The sequence below is a fragment of the Salvelinus namaycush genome, chromosome 9 (assembly GCF_016432855.1).
Source record: "Salvelinus namaycush isolate Seneca chromosome 9, SaNama_1.0, whole genome shotgun sequence".
NCBI lineage: Eukaryota > Metazoa > Chordata > Actinopteri > Salmoniformes > Salmonidae > Salvelinus > Salvelinus namaycush.
Window position 1 is genome coordinate 40,302,483 of NC_052315.1, and position 20,378 is coordinate 40,322,860.

At 42.8% G+C, this 20,378-nt stretch overlaps 2 protein-coding genes across 2 annotated transcripts in view; one reads left to right on the plus strand and one right to left on the minus strand.

Annotated features, from left to right (window-relative positions):
* itpr2 (inositol 1,4,5-trisphosphate receptor, type 2) overlaps positions 1-4,147 on the minus strand; it is a 189,586-nt gene extending 185,439 nt beyond the window's left edge. The window contains exon 1 of the mRNA XM_039001426.1: positions 3,755-4,147. Within this exon, the coding sequence (XP_038857354.1) occupies positions 3,755-3,846 (92 nt within the window). The 5' untranslated portion in view covers positions 3,847-4,147. The remainder of the gene's footprint in view (positions 1-3,754) is intronic.
* A 9,131-nt stretch (positions 4,148-13,278) lies between these two features.
* Positions 13,279-20,378, plus strand: part of LOC120054058 (pleckstrin homology domain-containing family G member 7-like) — a 35,497-nt gene continuing 28,397 nt past the window's right edge. Inside the window, exons 1-3 of the mRNA XM_039001427.1 lie at positions 13,279-13,651; positions 15,562-16,361; positions 17,271-17,290. Of these exons, the coding sequence (XP_038857355.1) occupies positions 15,720-16,361; positions 17,271-17,290 (662 nt within the window). The 5' untranslated portion in view covers positions 13,279-13,651; positions 15,562-15,719. The remainder of the gene's footprint in view (positions 13,652-15,561; positions 16,362-17,270; positions 17,291-20,378) is intronic.

Sequence of the window (20,378 nt, forward strand, 5' to 3'; positions counted from 1 at the left end):
ACACTTGTGGATAATTCTGAAACAGTCAAAGCACAGTACCTCCATTTCCATACCAAAAAGCATGGCCTTACATATGATATGTGGTTAGCTGATATGTTACATACCTGTCCAGGCTTTGTAAGATCGAGCATGCGCCAGCAATGTAGTCGGGCAGGAACTCTACCAATGACTTTCTGGGCCGTGAATGAGGCTTATTTTTAGGTGTGTGTAGTGTTGATAAAGCACACCACACAGACCTGGCTACTTTAGACTGCATTAGTTAATGAATCACTGATTCATTACTGACTTTATGCCTTTCGTTCAAAACAGCAGAGCTCTGTACTACGCACTTTGCATTGACATTTTATGGCCCTGACATTTGCATTGAGATGAAAAGGAGTTCTGACTACATCAACTTTTCAGTAACACAATGTCAGTCATGATTCATATTGTTGGCACAGGTCCATTTGTGGCCTTTATAGGCTTCATCCACCCAGGTTACAAGCCAGTCTGTCCCCATCTAAACACTGGCCCCATTTCCATTCCTTCCTGCTTGGCATTGATAATCTGGCATAGTATGATTGGTGAAAGCAATGAGATTTGACTTATCCACTCACTTTACACATCAGTGATTATCACAAGTAAACAAGGAGGCATTTTGAAGTTACTGGAATGAGGCTGTTGTGTCTCATGAACACAATGGGGTTCCGAGTTACCAACATGATTGTAGACATCAAGAGAGGAGTTCAGGAGTGATCCCCTGCTCACGTTAGCCAGGAAACCCCACGTTGAATTGCATTGGATTCAACGTTAGGCAAAAATTAGCGTTTGGATCAGGAAATTTTCCTCTCACGACCTCTACAAACCAGAATGTTGAATCAAATTCTATTTTAAAGGCCATGTGAGGTCAAAAACATGAATTTCCTGTGTTTGTTTTATATACATTTCCACATTGAAGTTGGAATAATACAGTGAAAATGATGATAATGCCCTTTTTATGTATAAGCTTTTTGAATAGACCACCTGAAATTTCAGCCTGTTTTAGTGAGATGGAGCTTTGGCCTGCCTGGCGACATGACCAGGTGGTAAATTAGTTAATAGTCCAATAAGAGAGTTTCAAACCTCTGCCAATAACAGCTAGTTTTCACTTATTACAGCTACTTTTCAAAGAACAGATTTCTATCACCTGAAGCATGTGTCTCGTGCCTGAATTTTCATCTTGCATGCTCCAGTTGATAGAAATCTGAAAGCACAACCAGTTCTTTGAAAAGTTAACATAATGTAATGACCTGACTAGATCATAAAAGAACGACTGTCCAGACAGAGGATTGAGTTTACGAATGGACGGTTTATTAAACCAACTTTACACAGGCTACTGTTTGGCCGTAGCCCACGCCAAATAAATGAAAGATAACCCACAAGCCAATCGTGACCTTCTCTTGTGAAGCCCAGACGTAAGAGAGAGAACAAAGGCAAAACCTGGTCTGAACTTCCAATGCTCCATCCCCCTGCCCAACCCCCCTCCACGCCACTCCGCCAACCGCCAGGATGCCCGGCATCAGAACATTCCAGGCATTCCCGTGATTGGCAGATAGCAGGTTGACTGACATGTCGGACCCCGCGAACACAACCACCTACTAGCCTAACACATAACACACAGCTGTCTGTGCGGGTCGCTACAATAATTATACATTCCTGAGAATAGATTGTCGCACAAGGACCAACCACATGGACAACAGGTCAAGTTAGTTTAAATATAATTTTATTCAACGTTCTGGATTTTAGAGCTAATGAAATTAAACTTTCCTGATCCAAACGCTAATTTATGCCCGACGTACAATTCAATATCTGCTTAGCCTCTTTAGAATCCGAGAGGTAAATACTTACACATCTCTAACATGTAGGCTCAGCATTCCCAAACAGTCCCATTACAAGTCAGAATGTTAAACTTCATTTCAACTAACTTTAACTGTTGTCCGCCAATTTGTCCCTATGTCAGAGGTAATCTGATACAAAATAGCCACAGGAATATTTTATCAACCCGACCTTCAGTACGCTGGTCTGTATTTCGGGTACTTTCAATACTGATGCAATTCGCACCTGGCCAACACTTGCACAATATGGCCAAGCCTAACCGAACAGCACACACTTCCAGCTGATTGCGAGGAAACGCGCTTCGGTCGACTACATTCGGCTATTGTTTACATATTGTGCATCACGTGCAATGTGTCAACAGATTTAAAATACAAGCGACAGAACCTACCGGCGCAGCAAAAAGTCAGATAAACACTTTCCTGTGGATACCCTATCTCCACCTCATACCACCAAAAGGACCAACAGCATGTACAACCGGTAAAGTGTAAATATCATTTTTTCAACATTCTGCCTTGTAGAGATGATTGTGTCATTTTTACAGAGACTTCTTTCAGACTGATATCCATGGAGTAACTATGGTAACAGTGATGGTTAGGCAAACGTCTGCTATGCTTTTGGCGTGGTTGTTTAAAAAGCACAGACAGAGAAAGTAGAGAGAGAATGTGAGGGAGAGGTAGGTAGGGCAGACTCATTCCACAGAACAAGTGTATTCACACCTGTCTGTTCTGGGGCGTAGACGGCAGAGTATAGAAATTCTCTAAAGCACTGGAGCCACATTTCAACTAAGCACTATAGTGTTTTCAAGAAGAAATTCATGTTGTCTTTGTGGTGCATTGTAAGTTTAGGGTAAATATCAAAGCTGACGACCTTTAGTCAATTATCATCTGAGAGTCAATATTTGTAGAAAATCTCTGATGGTCCTTAGAATTAGCTGTTATTACTGATAGTAAACTTTCAATGGCTTAAAAAAAAAGTACAATAGTACACCATTTCACCAAGTCAGTATTAGGCCTGCTCTGGTTCAGCAACCAGTACTCCCACACTCAGAGTAGGCTAGTCAATGATCTTCTGTACTCACAGAAAGCCATACATTTACTTTAAACTAGAGTGCACCTGTAGGCATACCTTATTTGACCCTTCACTGTTTGGTAAAACACATGAAAGTACCTCTCAATTCTCTGTACATTTGGAAATCTGTTCATTACCCCAAAGTCAAAAATGTGATGAACAAAACAAATAGGAAAAGTCATTGAAAAGTTTTCTATCATGACTGTGCAGATTAAAGCATTGGCCACAAGAGTACATTCAACAACCTAACCATTATTCAAGTTGCATTGGGGACACCCTGGTGAACATATACAAAGTCACTACATTACAGGTCAAGGAACACACATGTTGATCAAACAGCTGTGAGCAATCAAGTGAAATTCCTCAGCTGTCTCACAGTGCGTGCTGCTCTGCCAAGAGAGCCACGACCTTCCGTGAAAAAGCTTAATACTATTTTGAGTACGTAATGGATCACAACGCGATATTTTCCCAGGAAACCATTTGGCGCCCAGAGTAATAATGTGTCTGAAAGCATGTGTGACTGTGTGACATGTGTGACTTGCACACGTATTGGCTACACTGGAAAAATACAGGCAGTTTACTTCATTATAATACTTTGCATTCCTGTTATATTGTATAAAATGTATGAGGTTCATAGGCGGCATTTCCTCCTTGATGGAATCGCTTGTGTTAGGCCTTTCCTTCAACTTCCGACTTTTGAACCTCACACCGCCATGTGTTACCAACATTGACTCATTTCATGTATTGGCCAACAAACGAGCCTGTAGGTCTACATGCCATGGTTGTCACATTTTAATAAAACATGGTTTATATTTAATTAGAGGGAACATACCCCAATGTACTGATGAAGCCATTGACAGTGCCTTCCGCGTAAAGCGACACAATGTCTCCAATATGAAGAAAACTAGATCTGTTGTCTGACATTTTCGCTTAATTCTGTCCAAAAGTTGGCTTTCCAGGTAAGCAGGACGTGCAGTAGTCTTGCTTTGATGAAGTGGTCTGCTGACACGTTACAGTGTACCTTGGAAACAAACATGCGTTTCACTCATCAGATTGAAAAGACTAACGCCCCAAAACGAGACATGTTTTGCGGTTTTCTCCAGTCCAAATTAGAAAAAGACGACAATGCAAAAACTTTGAGTAAGTATATATAAAATAAATAAAAACTAGTTTTAGTTCATGAATCCAACTTCTTCCCGTGTGACAGACGGCATAATGTTCTTATTTTCGTATCAACTTTGGGGGAGGAGACTAGTTTTGTCAGAGTTGCAGATAGAGAGCAGCCTGCCTATCCCGTCTGAAGGGTTACCACAGTCACAAAGTCAAATTGTCTACATCTTAAACATTTATGAAAACTTAATGTAAGTTTAGGGTTGGGTATAAGATTAGTATTGTGGTTAGGTTTAAATGCACATTTTAACAAGATAAATTGTAGAAATGGGGTTTATGACTTTGTGGCTGTGGTACTTAGTGACGACCCGTCTAAAGTAGCTTAGGATACGGTGTCTTGAGGTGAAACGCCCCCGCCTGTAATTTTCACAGAAACCGCTGGCACCTGGCTGGCACTACTCTTTTTGTACTCAACAAAACAGTTATTAATCTGTCTCGCCTCAAATGTTTAAATCCCCCCAACAAAACGATTGAGGTAAATTGATGTAATATTTTCTATTTAAAAAGTGTTGTGTGTGTATTAAAAATGTATATAACCATTTGTCACCATTATTGCGCAATTAATGTATTGTTTAGTGTTGTGGTTTTGCTGGCATGCATCCCACTTTGTTTTTGTTTTTTACCCTACCAAGATTTACATGCAAAAATCGCCATATATATATACAGTTGAAGTCGGAAGTTTACATATACCTTAGCCAAATACATGTAAACTCAGTTTTCACACTTCCTGACAATTAATTCTAGTAAGAATTCCCTGTCTTCGGTCAGTTAGAATCACCACTTTATTTTAAGAATGTGAAATGTCAGAATAATAGTAGAGAGAATTATTTATTTCAGCTTTCCTTTCTTTCATCACATTCCCAGTGGGTCAGGAGTTTACATACACTCAATTAGTATTTGGTAGCATTGCCTTTAAATTGTTTAACTTGGGTCAAACGTGTTGGGTAGCCTTCCACAAGCTTCCCACAATAAGTTGGGTGAATTTCGGCCCATTCCTCCTGACAGGGCTGGTGTAAATGAGTCAGGTTTGTAGGCCTCATTGCTCGCACTTGCTTTTTCAGTTCTGCCCACAAATGTTCTATAGGATTGAGGTCAAGGCTTTGTGATGGCCACTCCAATACCTTGACTTTGTTGTCCTTAAGCCATTTTGCCACAACTTTGGAAGTATGCTTGGGGTCGTTGTCCATTTGGAAGACCCATTTGCGACCAAGCTTTAACTTCCTGACTGATGTCTTGAGATGTTGCTTAAATATATCCACATCATTTCTCTTCTCATGATGCCATCTATTTTATGAAGTGCACCAGGCCCTCCTGCAGCAAAGCACCCCCACAACATGATGCTGCCACCCCCGTGCTTCACAGTTGGGATAGTGTTCTTCGGCTTGCAAGCATCCCCCTTTTTCCTCCAAACATAACGATGGGCATTATGGCCAAACAGTTCGATTTTTGTTTCATCAGACCAGAGGACATTTCTCCAAAAAACTACAATCTTTGTCCCCATGTGCAGTCGCAAACCGTAGTCTGGCTTTTTTATGGCAGTTTTGGAGCAGTGGCTTCTTCCTTGCTGAGCGGCCTATCAGGTTATGTCAATATAGGACTCATTTTACTGTGGATATAGATACTTTTGTACCTGTTTCCTCCAGCATCTTCACAGGGTCCTTTGCTGCTGTTCTGGGATTGATTTGCACTTTTCGCACCAAAGTACGTTCATCTCTAGGAGACAGAGATGAACGTACTATTCTTGCGTACTATTGTTTGTACAGATGAACGTGGTACCTTCAGGCGTTTGGAAATGGCTCCCAAGGATGAACCAGACTTGTGAAGGTCTACAATTTCTTTTTCTGAGGTCTTGGCTGATTTCTTTTGATTTTGCCATGATGTCAAGCAAAGAGGCCCTGAGTTTGAAGGTAGGCCTTGCAATACATCCACAGATACACCTCCAATTGACTCAAATTATGTCAATTAGCCTATTAGAAGCTTCTAAAGCCATAACATAATTTTCTGGAATTTTCCAAGCTGATTAAAGGCACAGTCAACTTAGTGTATATAAACTTGTAACCCAATGGAATTGTGATACAGTGAAATAATCTGTCTGTAAACAATTGTTGGAAAAATTACTTGTGTCATGCACAAAGTAGATGTCCTAACAAACTTGCCAAAACTATAGTTTTGTGGAGTGGTTGAAAAATGAGTTTTAATGACTCCAACCTAAGTGTTTGTAAACTTATTTTACATTCACTATACTTGCTTATACAGTCCTCTCAGATGCAGTTATGTGAAGAACCTGTTCATTTAGTTACATGAGGATCGTGGATGCAACATTTTTTTTTTACCATAATCTTATTCCATTCAATACATTCATTATACTTACGAAGTCAGTCCTCTCAGACTCAATTCTCCATAATCTTACCTGTATACACAAAATATTAGGAACACTGCTCTTTCCATTACATAGACTGACCAGATGAAAGTTATGATCCCTTATTGATGTCACCTGTTAAATCCACTTCAATCAGTGTAGATGAAGGGGAGGAAAGGTTAAAGAAGGATTTTTACACCTTGAGACATGGATTGTGTATGTGTGCCATTCAGAGGGCGAATGGGCAAGACAAAATATTTAAGCGCATTTAAATGGGGTATGGTAGTAGGTGCCAGGCGCACTGGTTTGAGTGTGTCAAGAACTGCAACGCTGCTGGGTTTTTCACACAACAGTTTATCGTGTGTATCAAGAATTGTCCACCACCCAAAGGACATCCAGCCAACTTGACAACTGTGGGAAGCATTGGAGTCAACATGGGCCAGCATCCCTGTGGAACGTTTGACACCTTATAGAGTCCATGCCCTGACGAATTGAGGCTGTTCTGAGGGCAAAAGGGGGTGCAACTCAATATTAGGAAGGTTTTCTTAATGTTTTGTACACTCTGTATGTTCATGACATGTTGTAATGCATACCCATTGACACAGAATGTCACAAGACCAGGGTGATCTACCATGCAATGGCATGGTTCTTCTGGAGGCACCTGCGGACATCTGATAAACTATTGAAATAAGTATTACTGTAATATTGAATGGTAACGCTGATAAAGTATCTTACAATGAACTACAAAGTATCCTACACAAAACTGTGGAATCTCCTGGCAGCAGATGTTCTCCACCTCGGTTGGCATTGTCTGACCATGCCCACAGGTACACCTACTGTACATAAAGAAAACTAACATCAGACAACAGCATGTCTGTTACTCACTGTCCACAATTTCCGGTAAGGACACAAACATTCCAGGCAATGAACCTATAGGGGAGGGTCTGGGTGGGCATTTCACCGCGGTGGCGGCTCTGGTGCGGGACGTAGACCCCGCTCCACCTCTGGCTTGGCCCACTTAGGTGGCGCCTCTAGAGCGGGGACCCTCGCCACCGACCCCGGACTGGGGACCCTAGCAGCGGACCCCGGACAGGAGGGCGACTCTGGCTGCTCCGGACAGGAGGGCGACTCTGGCTGCTCCGGACTGGAGGGCGTCGCTGGAGGCTCCGGACTGGAGGGCGTCGCTGGAGGCTCCGAAATGGAGGGCGTCGCTGGAGGCTCCGGACTGGAGGGCGTCGCTGGAGGCCTTGTGCCATAACTCTTCACTGGAGGCTTCGTGCCATGGATCACCACTAGAGGCTTCGTGCCATGGATCACCACTGGAGGCTTCGTGCCATGGATCACCACTGGAGGCTTCGTGCCATGGATCACCACTGGAGGCTTCGTGCCATGGATCACCACTGGAGGCTTCGTGCCATGGATCACCACTGGAGGCTTCGTGCCATGGATCACCACTGGAGGCTTCGTGCCATGGATCACCACTGGAGGCTTCGTGCCATGGATCACCACTGGAGGCTTCGTGCCATGGATCACCACTGGAGGCTTCGTGCCATGGATCACCACTGGAGGCTTCGTGCCATGGATCACCACTGGAGGCTTCGTGCCATGGATCACCACTGGAGGCTTCTTGCCATGGATCACCACTGGAGGCTTCTTGCCATGGATCACCACTGGAGTGGAGAGACACACAGGAGGCCTGGCTCTGGGAGCAGGCACAGGACTCACCAGGCTGGGGAGACATGCAGGAGGGTTCGGGCTTAGCACAGGCACAGGACTCACCAGGCTGGGGAGACATGCAGGAGGCCTTGTCCTTGGCCGAGGCACCGGATACACTGGGCAGTGGAGGCGCACTGGAGGTCTCGAGCAAAGAGCCTGCACAACCCGTCTTGGCTGTATGGTGACTTTGGCCCTGCACGTGCGGGGCGCAGGCACAGGACGCACTGGGCTGTGCAGACGCACTGGGGCGAAAACACCCTGTTTCAAAGTTTTTGTTTTTATCAAATAACAAAAAAACTATTCATTATGCCCACTTATTTCCATTCTAAATTTGTTTGCCTAAGGATAGCCAGTATACACATATCTAAATCTTTGAAAACGTAGCTTTCTTTTGTGTCAGAAAATATAAATTTTCCTTAAGGGGGTGTTTTCCCCCAACATACCCTACTCATGGGGAGAGAATGGTCATGCATTAATGGAAGTGAAGAGTTACATTCTGAATAGGCCTGTAAATGACTGCAAAGCTAAATCAAAAAGTAAATTCCTGACAGAATTAAAGATATCCTGCTTCCATGGATTTTGCTTCAAGGTGTGTGTGTGTGTGTGTGTGTGTGTGTGTACTGCATCACATGATCCATAAAGATAAAGGTCGTAAAAGTCAAACTCTCTGAAGGATATTTGCCCTTGACTATTTAACCTTTAACCTTTTGGCGACCCCAGGTATTCTCCAGTGAGTCTGCGGTCCATTGGACAGATTGCACATTTTGGAGATGTGTTGGAATGTGTTGTGACCCCTCCCTTTTCTCATTAAGTACTAATCAGGGGGCCATGTTCAGGAGGGTGCAATGTTACAGAACCTCCAGATATAAATGAGTTGCGTAGAACTAATCTCAAGTGGACAGATGCAGGTAACATAGGATGGTATCGAGTATCTGATGCAATTACGCAAAATTGTAGTATGGCTTTCCGAGGTAAGTGTAGAACAGATATGATTGTCTTTCATGTAGAATAAGGAATTGTGTCCACTCTTTATTAAATGTCTATCTCATGTAACTGAATAGAATTCTCTTCACCACTCTGTTCTCATAACTGTGTAGAAGGATGATGATGATGATGCTGCTGCGGATAATTATAATGATGATGATGATGATTCTTCAGAACAGTGGTGAGTGCATGACAGATACTGAAACCAGAGGACGCCATGGGGGCATCACTGATCATTTTAAAACCACACAGCCAGTGGCGACATGGTGATATAATCTAGCCTACATTACCATCTAGTGTTCGCAGGTTATAACAATCACCTGCTAGTGAGGCAGGGTCAGTATAGAATACAGGCCTGGATTACAGTTATGAATTAATCAATAAATTAATTAATGACTATGCTCCATAGTCCATAGGATAGATAATCTTGAAGCTACAGGAGGGAAATCTATTCTGGTGTGTGGTTCTTTCTTTCTTTTTCTATGTATACTGTATTTATATTGGATGTCCTGTATGTTGACTATGTTGACTTTGTATCTGTATTCTGTCTGTACATTGTCTATTGCTGGTAGCACTTATTCACTAAGTCAAATTCTGGATATGTGTAAATAAATGTACTTGTAAAAGTGATTCTGATTCTCTTTCTTTTTCTTTTTTTCACACTCTCTCACACTCTCTCTCACACACACACACAGACATTTGGGGGGGGGGGGGGGGGGGCGTGCTCAGGTGCTCAAAATAAAAAAGGGCAGCCTCCCACCCTTTCATAACTAAAAACTCATAACATATCAACTGCCTCCGTAGCCAAAATGTCTACATTTCTACAACACACTCACTCATCACAACACAGAGCAGTAGAGGTTGACACAGGAGTGAAAATGTATTCCTGCCCTGTTTTGTCCTGTCAAATTTGTTCCCGGTACTGTCCTGATCCCGTAAACAATTCTATAAGCCCGAAACTTTCAAAACAAAATCACTACCGTCCTGTCCCGTGCTCATTTTTACAAGCAGAAATCAGATATAATTTCTCCGTTAGCTGCTCATCTGCCTGTCCCCCACTCTGCATGTGAGTAGCCATAGCAACTGCTCCATTTGGCTGCTGCTCAGTGCTCATGACACAGTTGCCTGCACTCACCCAGTTAGTACATCAAATCAAGTGTTATTTGTCACGTTTCATAATTAACAGGTGTAGACTAACATTGAAATGCTTACTTATAGGCCCTTCCCAACAATGCAGTGAGATTTTTTTTTATATAGTAGAATTTAAAAGAAGGAAAAAATACACAATGAGTAACGATAACTTGGCTATATACACGGGGCACCAAACCGAGTCGATGTGCAGGGTTACGAGCTAATTGAGGTAGATATACTACATGACCAAAAGTATGTGGACACCTGCTCATTGAAAATCTCATTCCAAAATCATGGGCATTAATATAGAGTTGGTTCCCCCTTTGCTGCTTTAACAGCTTCCACTCTTCTGGGAAGGCTTTCTACTAGATGTTGGAACATTGCTGCGGGGACTTGCTTCCATTCAGACAAAAAGTATTAGTGAGGTCAGACACTGATGTTGGGCGATTACCTGACTCGCAGTCGCCGTTCCAATTCATCCCAAAGGTGTTCGATCGGGTTGCGGTCAGGGTTGTGCAGGCCAGTCAAGTTCTTCCATACTGATCTCGACAAACAATTTCTGTATGGACCTCGCTTTGTGCACGGGGGCATTGTCATGCTGAGACAGGAAAGGGCGTTCCCCAAACTGTTGCCACAAAGTTGGAAGCACAGAATCGTCTAGAATGTCATTGTATGCTGTATCATTAAGATTTCCCTACACTGGAACTAAGGGGGCCTAGCCCGAACCATGAAAAACAGCTACAGACCATTATTCTTCCTCCACCAAACTTTACAGTTGGCACCATGCATTCAGGCAGGTAGCGTTCTCCTGGCATCCGCCAAACCAGATTTGTCCGTCGGACTGCCAGATGGTGAAGCGTGATTCATCACTCCAGAGAACGCGTTTCCACTGCTCCAGTGTCCAATGGCGGCGAGCTTTACACCACTCCAGCCGACACTCGGCATTGCGCATGGTGATATTAGGCTTGTGGGCGGCTGCTCGGCCATGGAAACACATTTCATGAAGCTCCAGACGAACAGTTCTTGTGCTGATGTTGCTTCCAGAGGCAGTTTGGAACTCGGTAGTGAGTGTTGCAACCGAGGACAGACGATTTTTACGGCTACGGGCTTCCACACTCAACGGTCCCGTTCTGTGAGCTTGTGTGGCCCACCACTTCGCGGCTCTGCCGTTGTTGCTCATAGAAGTTTCCACTTCACAAATAGCCAAATCCACTCATTTGATGGGGTGTCCACATACTTTTGTATATACAGTGTATGTACATATAGGTAGGGATAAAGTGACTTGGCAACGGGATAGATAATAAACAGTAAAGCAGCGTAGGCGATGGGTCAAAGAGTTCATGAAAAAAGGGTCAATGCAGATATTCCAGGTAGATATTGGTTAAATATTTAACTAACTATTTAGCAGTCTTATAGCTTGGGGGTAGAAGCTGTTCAGGGTCCTGCTGGTTCCCGACTTTGTGTATCGGTACTGCTTGCGTGTGGTACCAGAGAGAACAGTCTATGACTTGGGTGGTTGTTGTCAGACAATTTTTTGGGCCTTCCTCTGACACCGCCGGGTATAGAGGTCCTGGAAGGCAGGGATTTCAGCCCCAGTGATGTACAGTACTGAGCCGCCTGCACTACCCTCTGTAGCGCCTTGCAATCGTATTTCAAGCATTTCAAACACCAAGCGGTTGTGCAGTCAGTCAAGATGCTCTCAGTGGTGCAGCTGTAGAACTTTTGACGATCTGAGAGCCCATGCCAAATATTTTCAGCCTCCTGAGGGGGAAGAGGCGTTGTTGTGCCCTCTTCACAACTGTGTTGATGTGTGTGGACCATGATAGTTCCGTAGTGATGTGGACACTGAGGAACTTGAAGCTCTCGACCTGCTCCACAACACCCCCGTATATCCTGCTTGAGCATTCTAAATGTAACAAGTACTTTTAGGTGTCAGGGAAAATGTATGGAGTAAAAAGTACATTCTTTTCTTTAGCAATGTAGTGGAGTAAAAGTTGTCAAAAATATAAATAGTAAAGTACAGATACCCCAAAAAATACTTAAGTAGTACTTTCAAGTATTGTTACTTTTAGGAAACATTCCGTTAAAGTAATGAAATATCAAGAAAATAACGTTTTTTGGTCAAGTTTCTTAAAGGTGATTAGAATGTTCCAAAGTCAATAAACTATCCTGCACCATTCCCAGAAAATTGTCGGAATGTTGTATGCAAATGAACTATAGGATAAACATGCTCTCAGCAAACTCTAAGAAAAATATGGTTCTCAGAACGTTATGTGCTAGCTGGGGTGTGTGCGAAAAACTCTCTCTGATTTCTGCACATAAAAAAATGATACGGGATGGGAGTGATTTTTATCGGGTACGGAACAGGAAAGTCCCGGGGTTATTGAACTGTTGCGGGATCAGGTCAGGACAATACAGGAAAAAAATTGACAAAACAAGTTGCGGACTAGAATGTATTTTCACTCGTGTCAACCGGTTTCCACTAGTTACCAAAGCCACGAAGTCAAAATTGGGTATATCGAAAAAATGTTTGAAAACAAAAATAAGCTTGTTGGTCTTAATTTAGGGTTAGCCAGAAGGTTAGTCGTGTGGTTAGGTTTAAAACACATTATTAAAAGAGAAATAAGTAGAAATAGGCCGGGTGTATGACTTTGTAGCTGTGGTAACTAGTTACTACAGTGTCTACTGCTTACATTGGTAATGACAAGTGAGTGTGTTTGTTGTAGAAAATAAATAGGTATATGTTGACATTTTGGCTACAGAGGCAGTTGGTATGTTATGAATCATGAAAGTCGATTTGTTGTGGGGTGGGGTGGGGGGTAGCCCTTTATTAAATATATTTTTTTAAGCAACCCCCAAAGGTCTGTGCACGGCCCTGCACATACGTGATGTAGTGGATCCTCTCTTTGTTCACACACACATACATTTACCTCAACGATGGATAAAAAAGAATAGTAGTAAAACATATTAACCGTCCTTTAGTTCCTCCCACTGATTACACCGTACATGTCACAATAGCATTGCGGACATATCCACTGTCTGAACTAAACTTTCTCGTTGACTCATAACACTCATTCAAATTTCGGGTAGGAAACAATTGGACACGCACGCACGATATCTTTCCGAGGCATTACACAAATCTCTGAGCTTTGTCATGTGAAAAGGAAGAGTATGAACAGTGGCCGAGACTAGTGCCAGGAGTTGGCTACACTTTTTTCTTTCACAGGGCGGTCTGATTGGCATGAACAACCCCGAGAGCAGCGCGGCGGGTGAGACATTGCGGAATAGAGAGGAGACACGACACACTGCCGAGAGTAAACACAGCTGGATTTGCTCTTCTTCAATCGACTCCTTTTAAACTTTTGTCATGTGAGTAATTTGTTGTTATTTAGACTAACATTGGGTGATGGTAATTGTAGCCTAGATAATGTTTTTCTCACTGTAATCACCTCGTGGGTTTGCGGTGTTTCTCCATTGCAATCCGCACACTGCGACAACGCTAAAGTCGGTATTTTTTTTTATTGTTGGGAATTCTCATGTGTTTACGAAACAATCCTACCTGATTTGATTGAATAGCACTTTACATGGGTTGAAGGGGCACAATGAAAACGTATAATTGGAGTATTGGAAAGTTGGATCAGGTGCATGGAGCTCTTGTGCCGTTCTTTGTTTCCCACGCGATAAACTGTCATTGCATTACACTGAATTTATACGGTGTTGCAGTGTATTCAATAATACAATATTTGGGTTGTTTTAAGTGAGCTTTAAACACCATAGCTATCGACAATGACGAAGGTAAGACTACATGTTTGTTTTTTACAGGCAACGATAGCTACAGATTGTACGCCAAGATTTTTGGTATCCATTACTGGGCATTACAGGGTAGGTACTGTTTGGCGTAGCACAGTACATTTTCGAGCAACCACAATTTAGCGATAGTATCTATGTTCTCGATTCGGCCAAACATCTACACTATATATACAAAAGTATGTGGACACCCCTTCAAATTAGTGGATTCCGCTATGTCATCCACACCTTTGCTGACAGGTGTTTAAAATCGAGCAATCTCCATAAACAAACATTGGCAGTTGAATGGCCCATACTGATGAGCTCAGTGACTTTCAACGTGGCACCACCATAGGATGCTACTTTTCCAAAAAGGAAGTTAGTCCCTGCTAGAGCTGCTCTGGTCAACTGTGAGTGCTGTTATTGTGAAGTGGAAACGTCTACAACAACGGCTAATCCACTCTCACAGAACGGGACCGCTGGGTGGAAGCGCGTAAAAATCATCTGCCCTCTGTTGCAACACTCACAACGGAGTTCCAAACTGCCTCTGGAAGCAATGTCAACACAAGAACTGTTAATCTGGAAACGTCTTCTCTGGAGTGATGAATCACGCTTCACCATTTGGCAATCCGACGGACAAATCTGGGTTTGGCGGATGCCAGGAAAATGCTACCTGCCCCAACACATAGTGCAAACTGTAAAGTTTGGAGGAGGAATAATGGCCTGGGGCCGTTTTTCATGGTTTGGGCCCCTTAGTTCCATTGAAGGGAAATCTTAACGCTACAGCATACAGTGACATTCTAGACGATTCTGTGCTTCCAACTTTGTGGCAACAGTTTGGGGAAAGCCCTTTCCTGTTTCAGCATGACAATACCCCCATGCACAAAGCGAGGTCCATACAGAAATGGTTTGTCGAGATCAGTGTGGAAGAATTTTTACTGGCCTGCACAGAGCCCCGACCTCAACTCCATCGAACACCTTTGGGATGAAGTGGAACATCGATTGCGAGCCAGGCTTAATCGCCCAACCTCACTAATGCTTTTGTGGCTGAATGGATGCAAGTCCCTGCAGCAATGTTCCAACATCTAGTAGAAAGCCATCCTAGAAGAGTGGAGGCTCTTATAACAACAAAGAGGGGACCAACTCCATATTAATGCCCATGATTTTGGAATGAGATGTTTGGCCATGTAGTGTATCACATTATCTGGTGTACAATCTGTAGCTAAGGCGACAGTAGTCTTGGAGCTTGTTAGAGGGCCTACTTTCTGTACATTATGAACACCAACTGTAAGCTAACTTCCCCTACCCCCACCCTCTGTTGACAAAACATGTGCTGAGTATGCAGCTCACAAATCCATAATTTCAATGTTTCACAACGTGGTCTGAACTCTGTACAAAAAAGATTGACTTGACTGCACGCCCAGACTGCTTTGTTTAATTCGTAGGCTCTTGTATTAGACCTACCTAATACAGATATTTTGTTTATTTCCCAGAAACGTGTCTGAAACGTAGTTGTTTGCTGATAAACTGCCAGTGGAATGCACCTGGATTATCTGACCCCAACACACCTGGTTAAAAACAAGTACCAACGGAAAACACCAAAGGCCTACCCTTTTTCTGACATTAGGCCTACAATGCTGTCTTGCTCAATATGTCTACTCTGAAACAGGTTATAGTGCATGAGAATGGCCAGGACACAGAGAAAAGTTTGGAATGGAGTTACATGGAGTGGCTAGAGAATGAGAATGAGGCTGTGACGGGGGTGACCAATGTTGAGACGCAAACGGTCTCAAAACCCACCGACGATAAGGAGACGCAGACCAGCAACCCGTTTATCATGCATATAGATTTGGCCAGAACGCACTCCAAACTAAAACACGGGTCGTTGGTCGAGGCCGACGGCTTGCTCACCCAGTTTGACCGACAGGCCCCGGCTCGCATCTCCACGTCCCCCACCTTGAGGAGGATGAGGAGCATGCGGCGTCCGCAGGTGGACTTCCGGGACCCGGTGAGGATGGATAGCACACAAGAGGAGTCGGGTACGGAAGAGACACCATCCCTTTTGAGTCCCCTCTCGCCAGTACACAGGCACAAGTCTCCGCTGGCGGCCTGCCCCCCTCCCGATGGAGAAAACCACCACGATAATCAGCCCAATTCATCTGCAGGCCAGGGAAATAGCAGATCGCATAGATCAAAGACTTTTAACAATGGTATCACTTGCACGAGACAAGAATCTCTGTCCGCATCTGGTGTGCAAAGATTTAGTAAAGACTTTGAATTTCCTGATGATCAGGTGAGTTAATGTTATAATCACAAATGATAATCACAAATTGCGGCCATATGCCACACTGTGGCTTTATGAGTTTTTATCCGAGCCTTGTAAATCAGATGGCCAGTAGCTCCTCCACCACATTCCTCCTGGGTAGCAGCCCTCTCATTTTCCCTGGCCTCCTGTGGTGGCTGCTCACAATGCCAGCTTTTGACAGCAAATGAATCAGCAGTTACATGTACTGACAGCGTAGCCCCACCACCCAGCAAGCCTCAATCTTTCTCACTCACTCAGACAGAGCTCCAAGGGGCCATGGGAAGGCAGTAAGGCTCCTCCACAGGCCTACTATTCACCACCGTCAGCAGTCACCCAGTAATGGGGGGGGGGGGGGGGGGGGGGGGTCAGTGGTCAATAGAAGAAGATAAAGGGGGGGGGATCTATTTATTGGGCTCCCAGCATTCAACCTGGGCCATTCTCAATAGAGCCACGACATTCTTTGCAGATATTACAGGGCTATTTGGGCTATTCTAATTCAAACGACCACATGAAAAAACACTGATTTGAAATGTTGAATTTGTGTTATGTAGGACCAGGAGCCCTGTGTAATGTTGAGTTGTGTTATGTACACGGCACCTTTCAAATCACACTCAATGCTCTAATCATCATTGAGCTCCTAGGGCTGGTTTCCCAGACACCGATTAATCTTAGTCCTGGACTAAAAAGCATGTTCGATGGAGATTCTCTGTTGAATGTTCTTAATCCAAGACTATGGTTAATCTGTGTCCAAGAAACCAATCCTTAATGTTTAGACAGATGTACTGTGCTATCGTTCACGGTCTGTGTTTGCTCTTTCACATTAGTATCTGCTGTATAACAAACCATGTTCAACATATAATTATCCTAACCGATGCTCTTTCGTCTCTTTTTTTACAGGACAAGGTTTGCCATAATAGGTAGGTGTGTTGCATGCAATTCCACAGAGGGATTTGAATGTTATGTGTCCCCACTTGGCTTAGCCAAAAATACCTGCACTGTGGCTTGCAGTTACCACACTGCCTGGACATTATTTCATGGCAGGAGGGGAATTTGCCTATAACCGACTAGCTCTGAACTATGTCATACAGTTAGGAAACCGGGATCGTATTCATTAAGCACCAAACTGAGGGGGGGAAAAACGGATTGTTTTCCATTGCAAAATGTTTTCCATTGTTGTGCTCCAATGAACATGACCTAGCATGAAATACATTCAACCACTGAAAACCCTTCTATTTGCTGGCCAACAGATTTTCTTGTCGACTTTTCTTTCAATAGGGTTTTCACTACATTTATCTTTAAACCTTTAATTGGCATTTTGTCAACAGACTCAAAGCAAATACAGTTGTATTTGTCACATGCTTTGTAAACAACAGGTGTAGGCTAACAGTGAAATCCTTACTTACGGGTCCTTGCCAATAATGCAGAGAGAAAATATAAATCATAGTAACACAAGGAATAAATACACAATGAGCAATGCTAGCTTGGCTATATACACAGGGTACCGAGTTGATGTGCAGGGGTACGAGGTAATTGAGGTAGATATGTACATATACTGTACATAGGGATAAAGTGACTAGTCAACAGGATAGATAATAAACTGTAGCAGCAGTGTATGTGATGAGTCAAAAGAGTTAGTGCATAAAGGGTCAATCCAGATAGTCCTGGTAGCTATTGGTTAACTATTTAAGTAACTATTTAGCAGTCTTATGGCTTGGGGGTAGAAGCATTTTAGGATCCTGTTGCTTCTAGACTTGGTCACCTAGAATACATTGAGAGAACGGGTTCAGAATATTAGGGATCAAAGAAGACCATCTAAATAAATGCATATTTCTCTGTTTCAGCACTAACTGATAGATACTCAGATAAAAAAAATTAAAAACATTTTTTAGACAAAGTTTAGGGTGAGTAACAACTGGTTTGGAGAGCCTTTATGCACAAAAATGCAGTGGTTTGATTCATCCTTATTCAAGTTCAATCCATTAAATATTGGAAGGTGAAACAAGTATACAATAGTGGTTGAACAATAGGCTAGTCCAATAAATCTACCCTAATCCTCACTAATCACGGAACTGTAATGACAGCGGTCCAGTCATCGTAAACTGTGCTCCAGGTTTAACCCGCTGCGTGTGGTCTGAATTCCACTAGGTCCCAAGTTATTGCACAACGTTAGCCTAATATGATCCACTATTGCTAGCCACCCTCAGGAACAACTACACAGACACGAAAGAAAGGTAAACTGATGGGAATAATGTAAAATGTGGGCTACATATTAAAGGAAACAAACACTTAAGTGACAGTTAGAAATGCACAGTACCAGTCAAAAGTTTGGACACACCTACTCATTCAAGGGTTTTTCTTTATTTTTACTGTTTTCTACATTGTAGAATAATAGTGAAGACATGAATACTATGAAATAACACATATGGAATCATGTAGTAAACAAAAAAGTGTTAAACAAATCCAAATATATTTTAAACTTTAGATTCTTCAAAGTAGCCACCCTTTGCCTTGATGACAACTTTGCACACGCTTGGCATTCTCTCAACCAGCTTCATGAGGTGGAATGCACCTGGAATGCATTTCAATTAACAGGTGTGCCTTGTTAAAAGTACATTTGTGGAATTTCTTTCCTTAATGTGTTTGAGCCAATCAGTTGTGTTGTGACAAGGCAGAGGTGGTATACAGAAGATAGCCCTATTTGGTAAAAGACCAAGTCCATATTATGGCAAGAACAGGTCAGTCAATCCGGAAAATGTCAAGAACTTTTCTTCAAGTGCAGTTGCAAAAACCATCAAGCGCTATGATGAGCGCTATGGCTCTCATGAGGACCGCCACAAGAAAGGAAGACCCAGAGTTACCTCTGTTGCAAAGGATAAGTTCATTAGAGTTAACTGCACCTCATATTGCAGCCCAAATAAGTGTTTCACAGAGTTCAAGTAACCGAAACATCTCAACATCAACTGTTGAGAAGAGACTGCGTGAATCAGGCCTTCAAGGTCGAATTGCTGCAAAGAAACCATGGATGGTCTCTGCATGTGTGGTTCCTACCATGAAGCATGGAGGAGGTGGTGTGGGGGTGCTTTGCTGGTGATACGGTCAGTCATTTATTTTGAATTCAAGGCACACTTAAACAGCATGGCTGCCACAGCATTCTGCAGCGATACACCATCCCATCTGGTTTGTGCTTGGTGGGACTATCATTTTATTTGTATTTTTACAGGACAATGACCCAACACACCTCCAAGCTGTGTAAGGGCTATTTGACCAAGAAGGGTAGTGTTGGAGTGCTGCATCAGATGACCTGGCCTCCACAATCACCCGACCTCAACCCAATTGGGATGAGTTAGACCGCAGAGTGAAGGAAAAGCAGCCAACAAGGGCTCAGCATATCCTTCAAGACTGTTGGAAAAGCATTCTAGGTGAAGCTGGTTGAGAGAATGCCAACAGTGTGCAAAGCTGTCATCAATATATTTTTATTTGTTTAACACTTTTTGGGTTATTACATGATTCAATATGTGTTATTTCATAGTTTTGATGTATTCACTATTATTACACAATGTAGAAAATAGTAAAAATACATTAAAAACCTTGAATGAGTAGGTGTGTCCAAACTTTGGACTGGTACTGTATGTGGGTATTATTGACGGTGGCTCCCGATTTTTAGTTATTTTTTTACAATTTGTCTCATGTTAAATATGAGCCACTGAGGTAAGCCCGGGCATATATTTAAAACATTCTAAAGCGTATAAATTAACTCTGTAGGTTTGGCGGTACAGAAGCCTGTAGCTTGGGTCTCCAAATTTCAACCCAGCAAATTATGAGTTCATACAATTAAAATGTTGAATAACCGCTATTTTATAGCCTACTTTACTGTGGAAAAGAGGCTGCAACACATGTTAAGTTGATATGATTTTCTGTTTGGTTCCAAATGACTGTTATCATATACATTTTTAAATTACAGTGCATTGAGAATGCTGTTATTTCTATCAGAAAAAAATAAGTAGA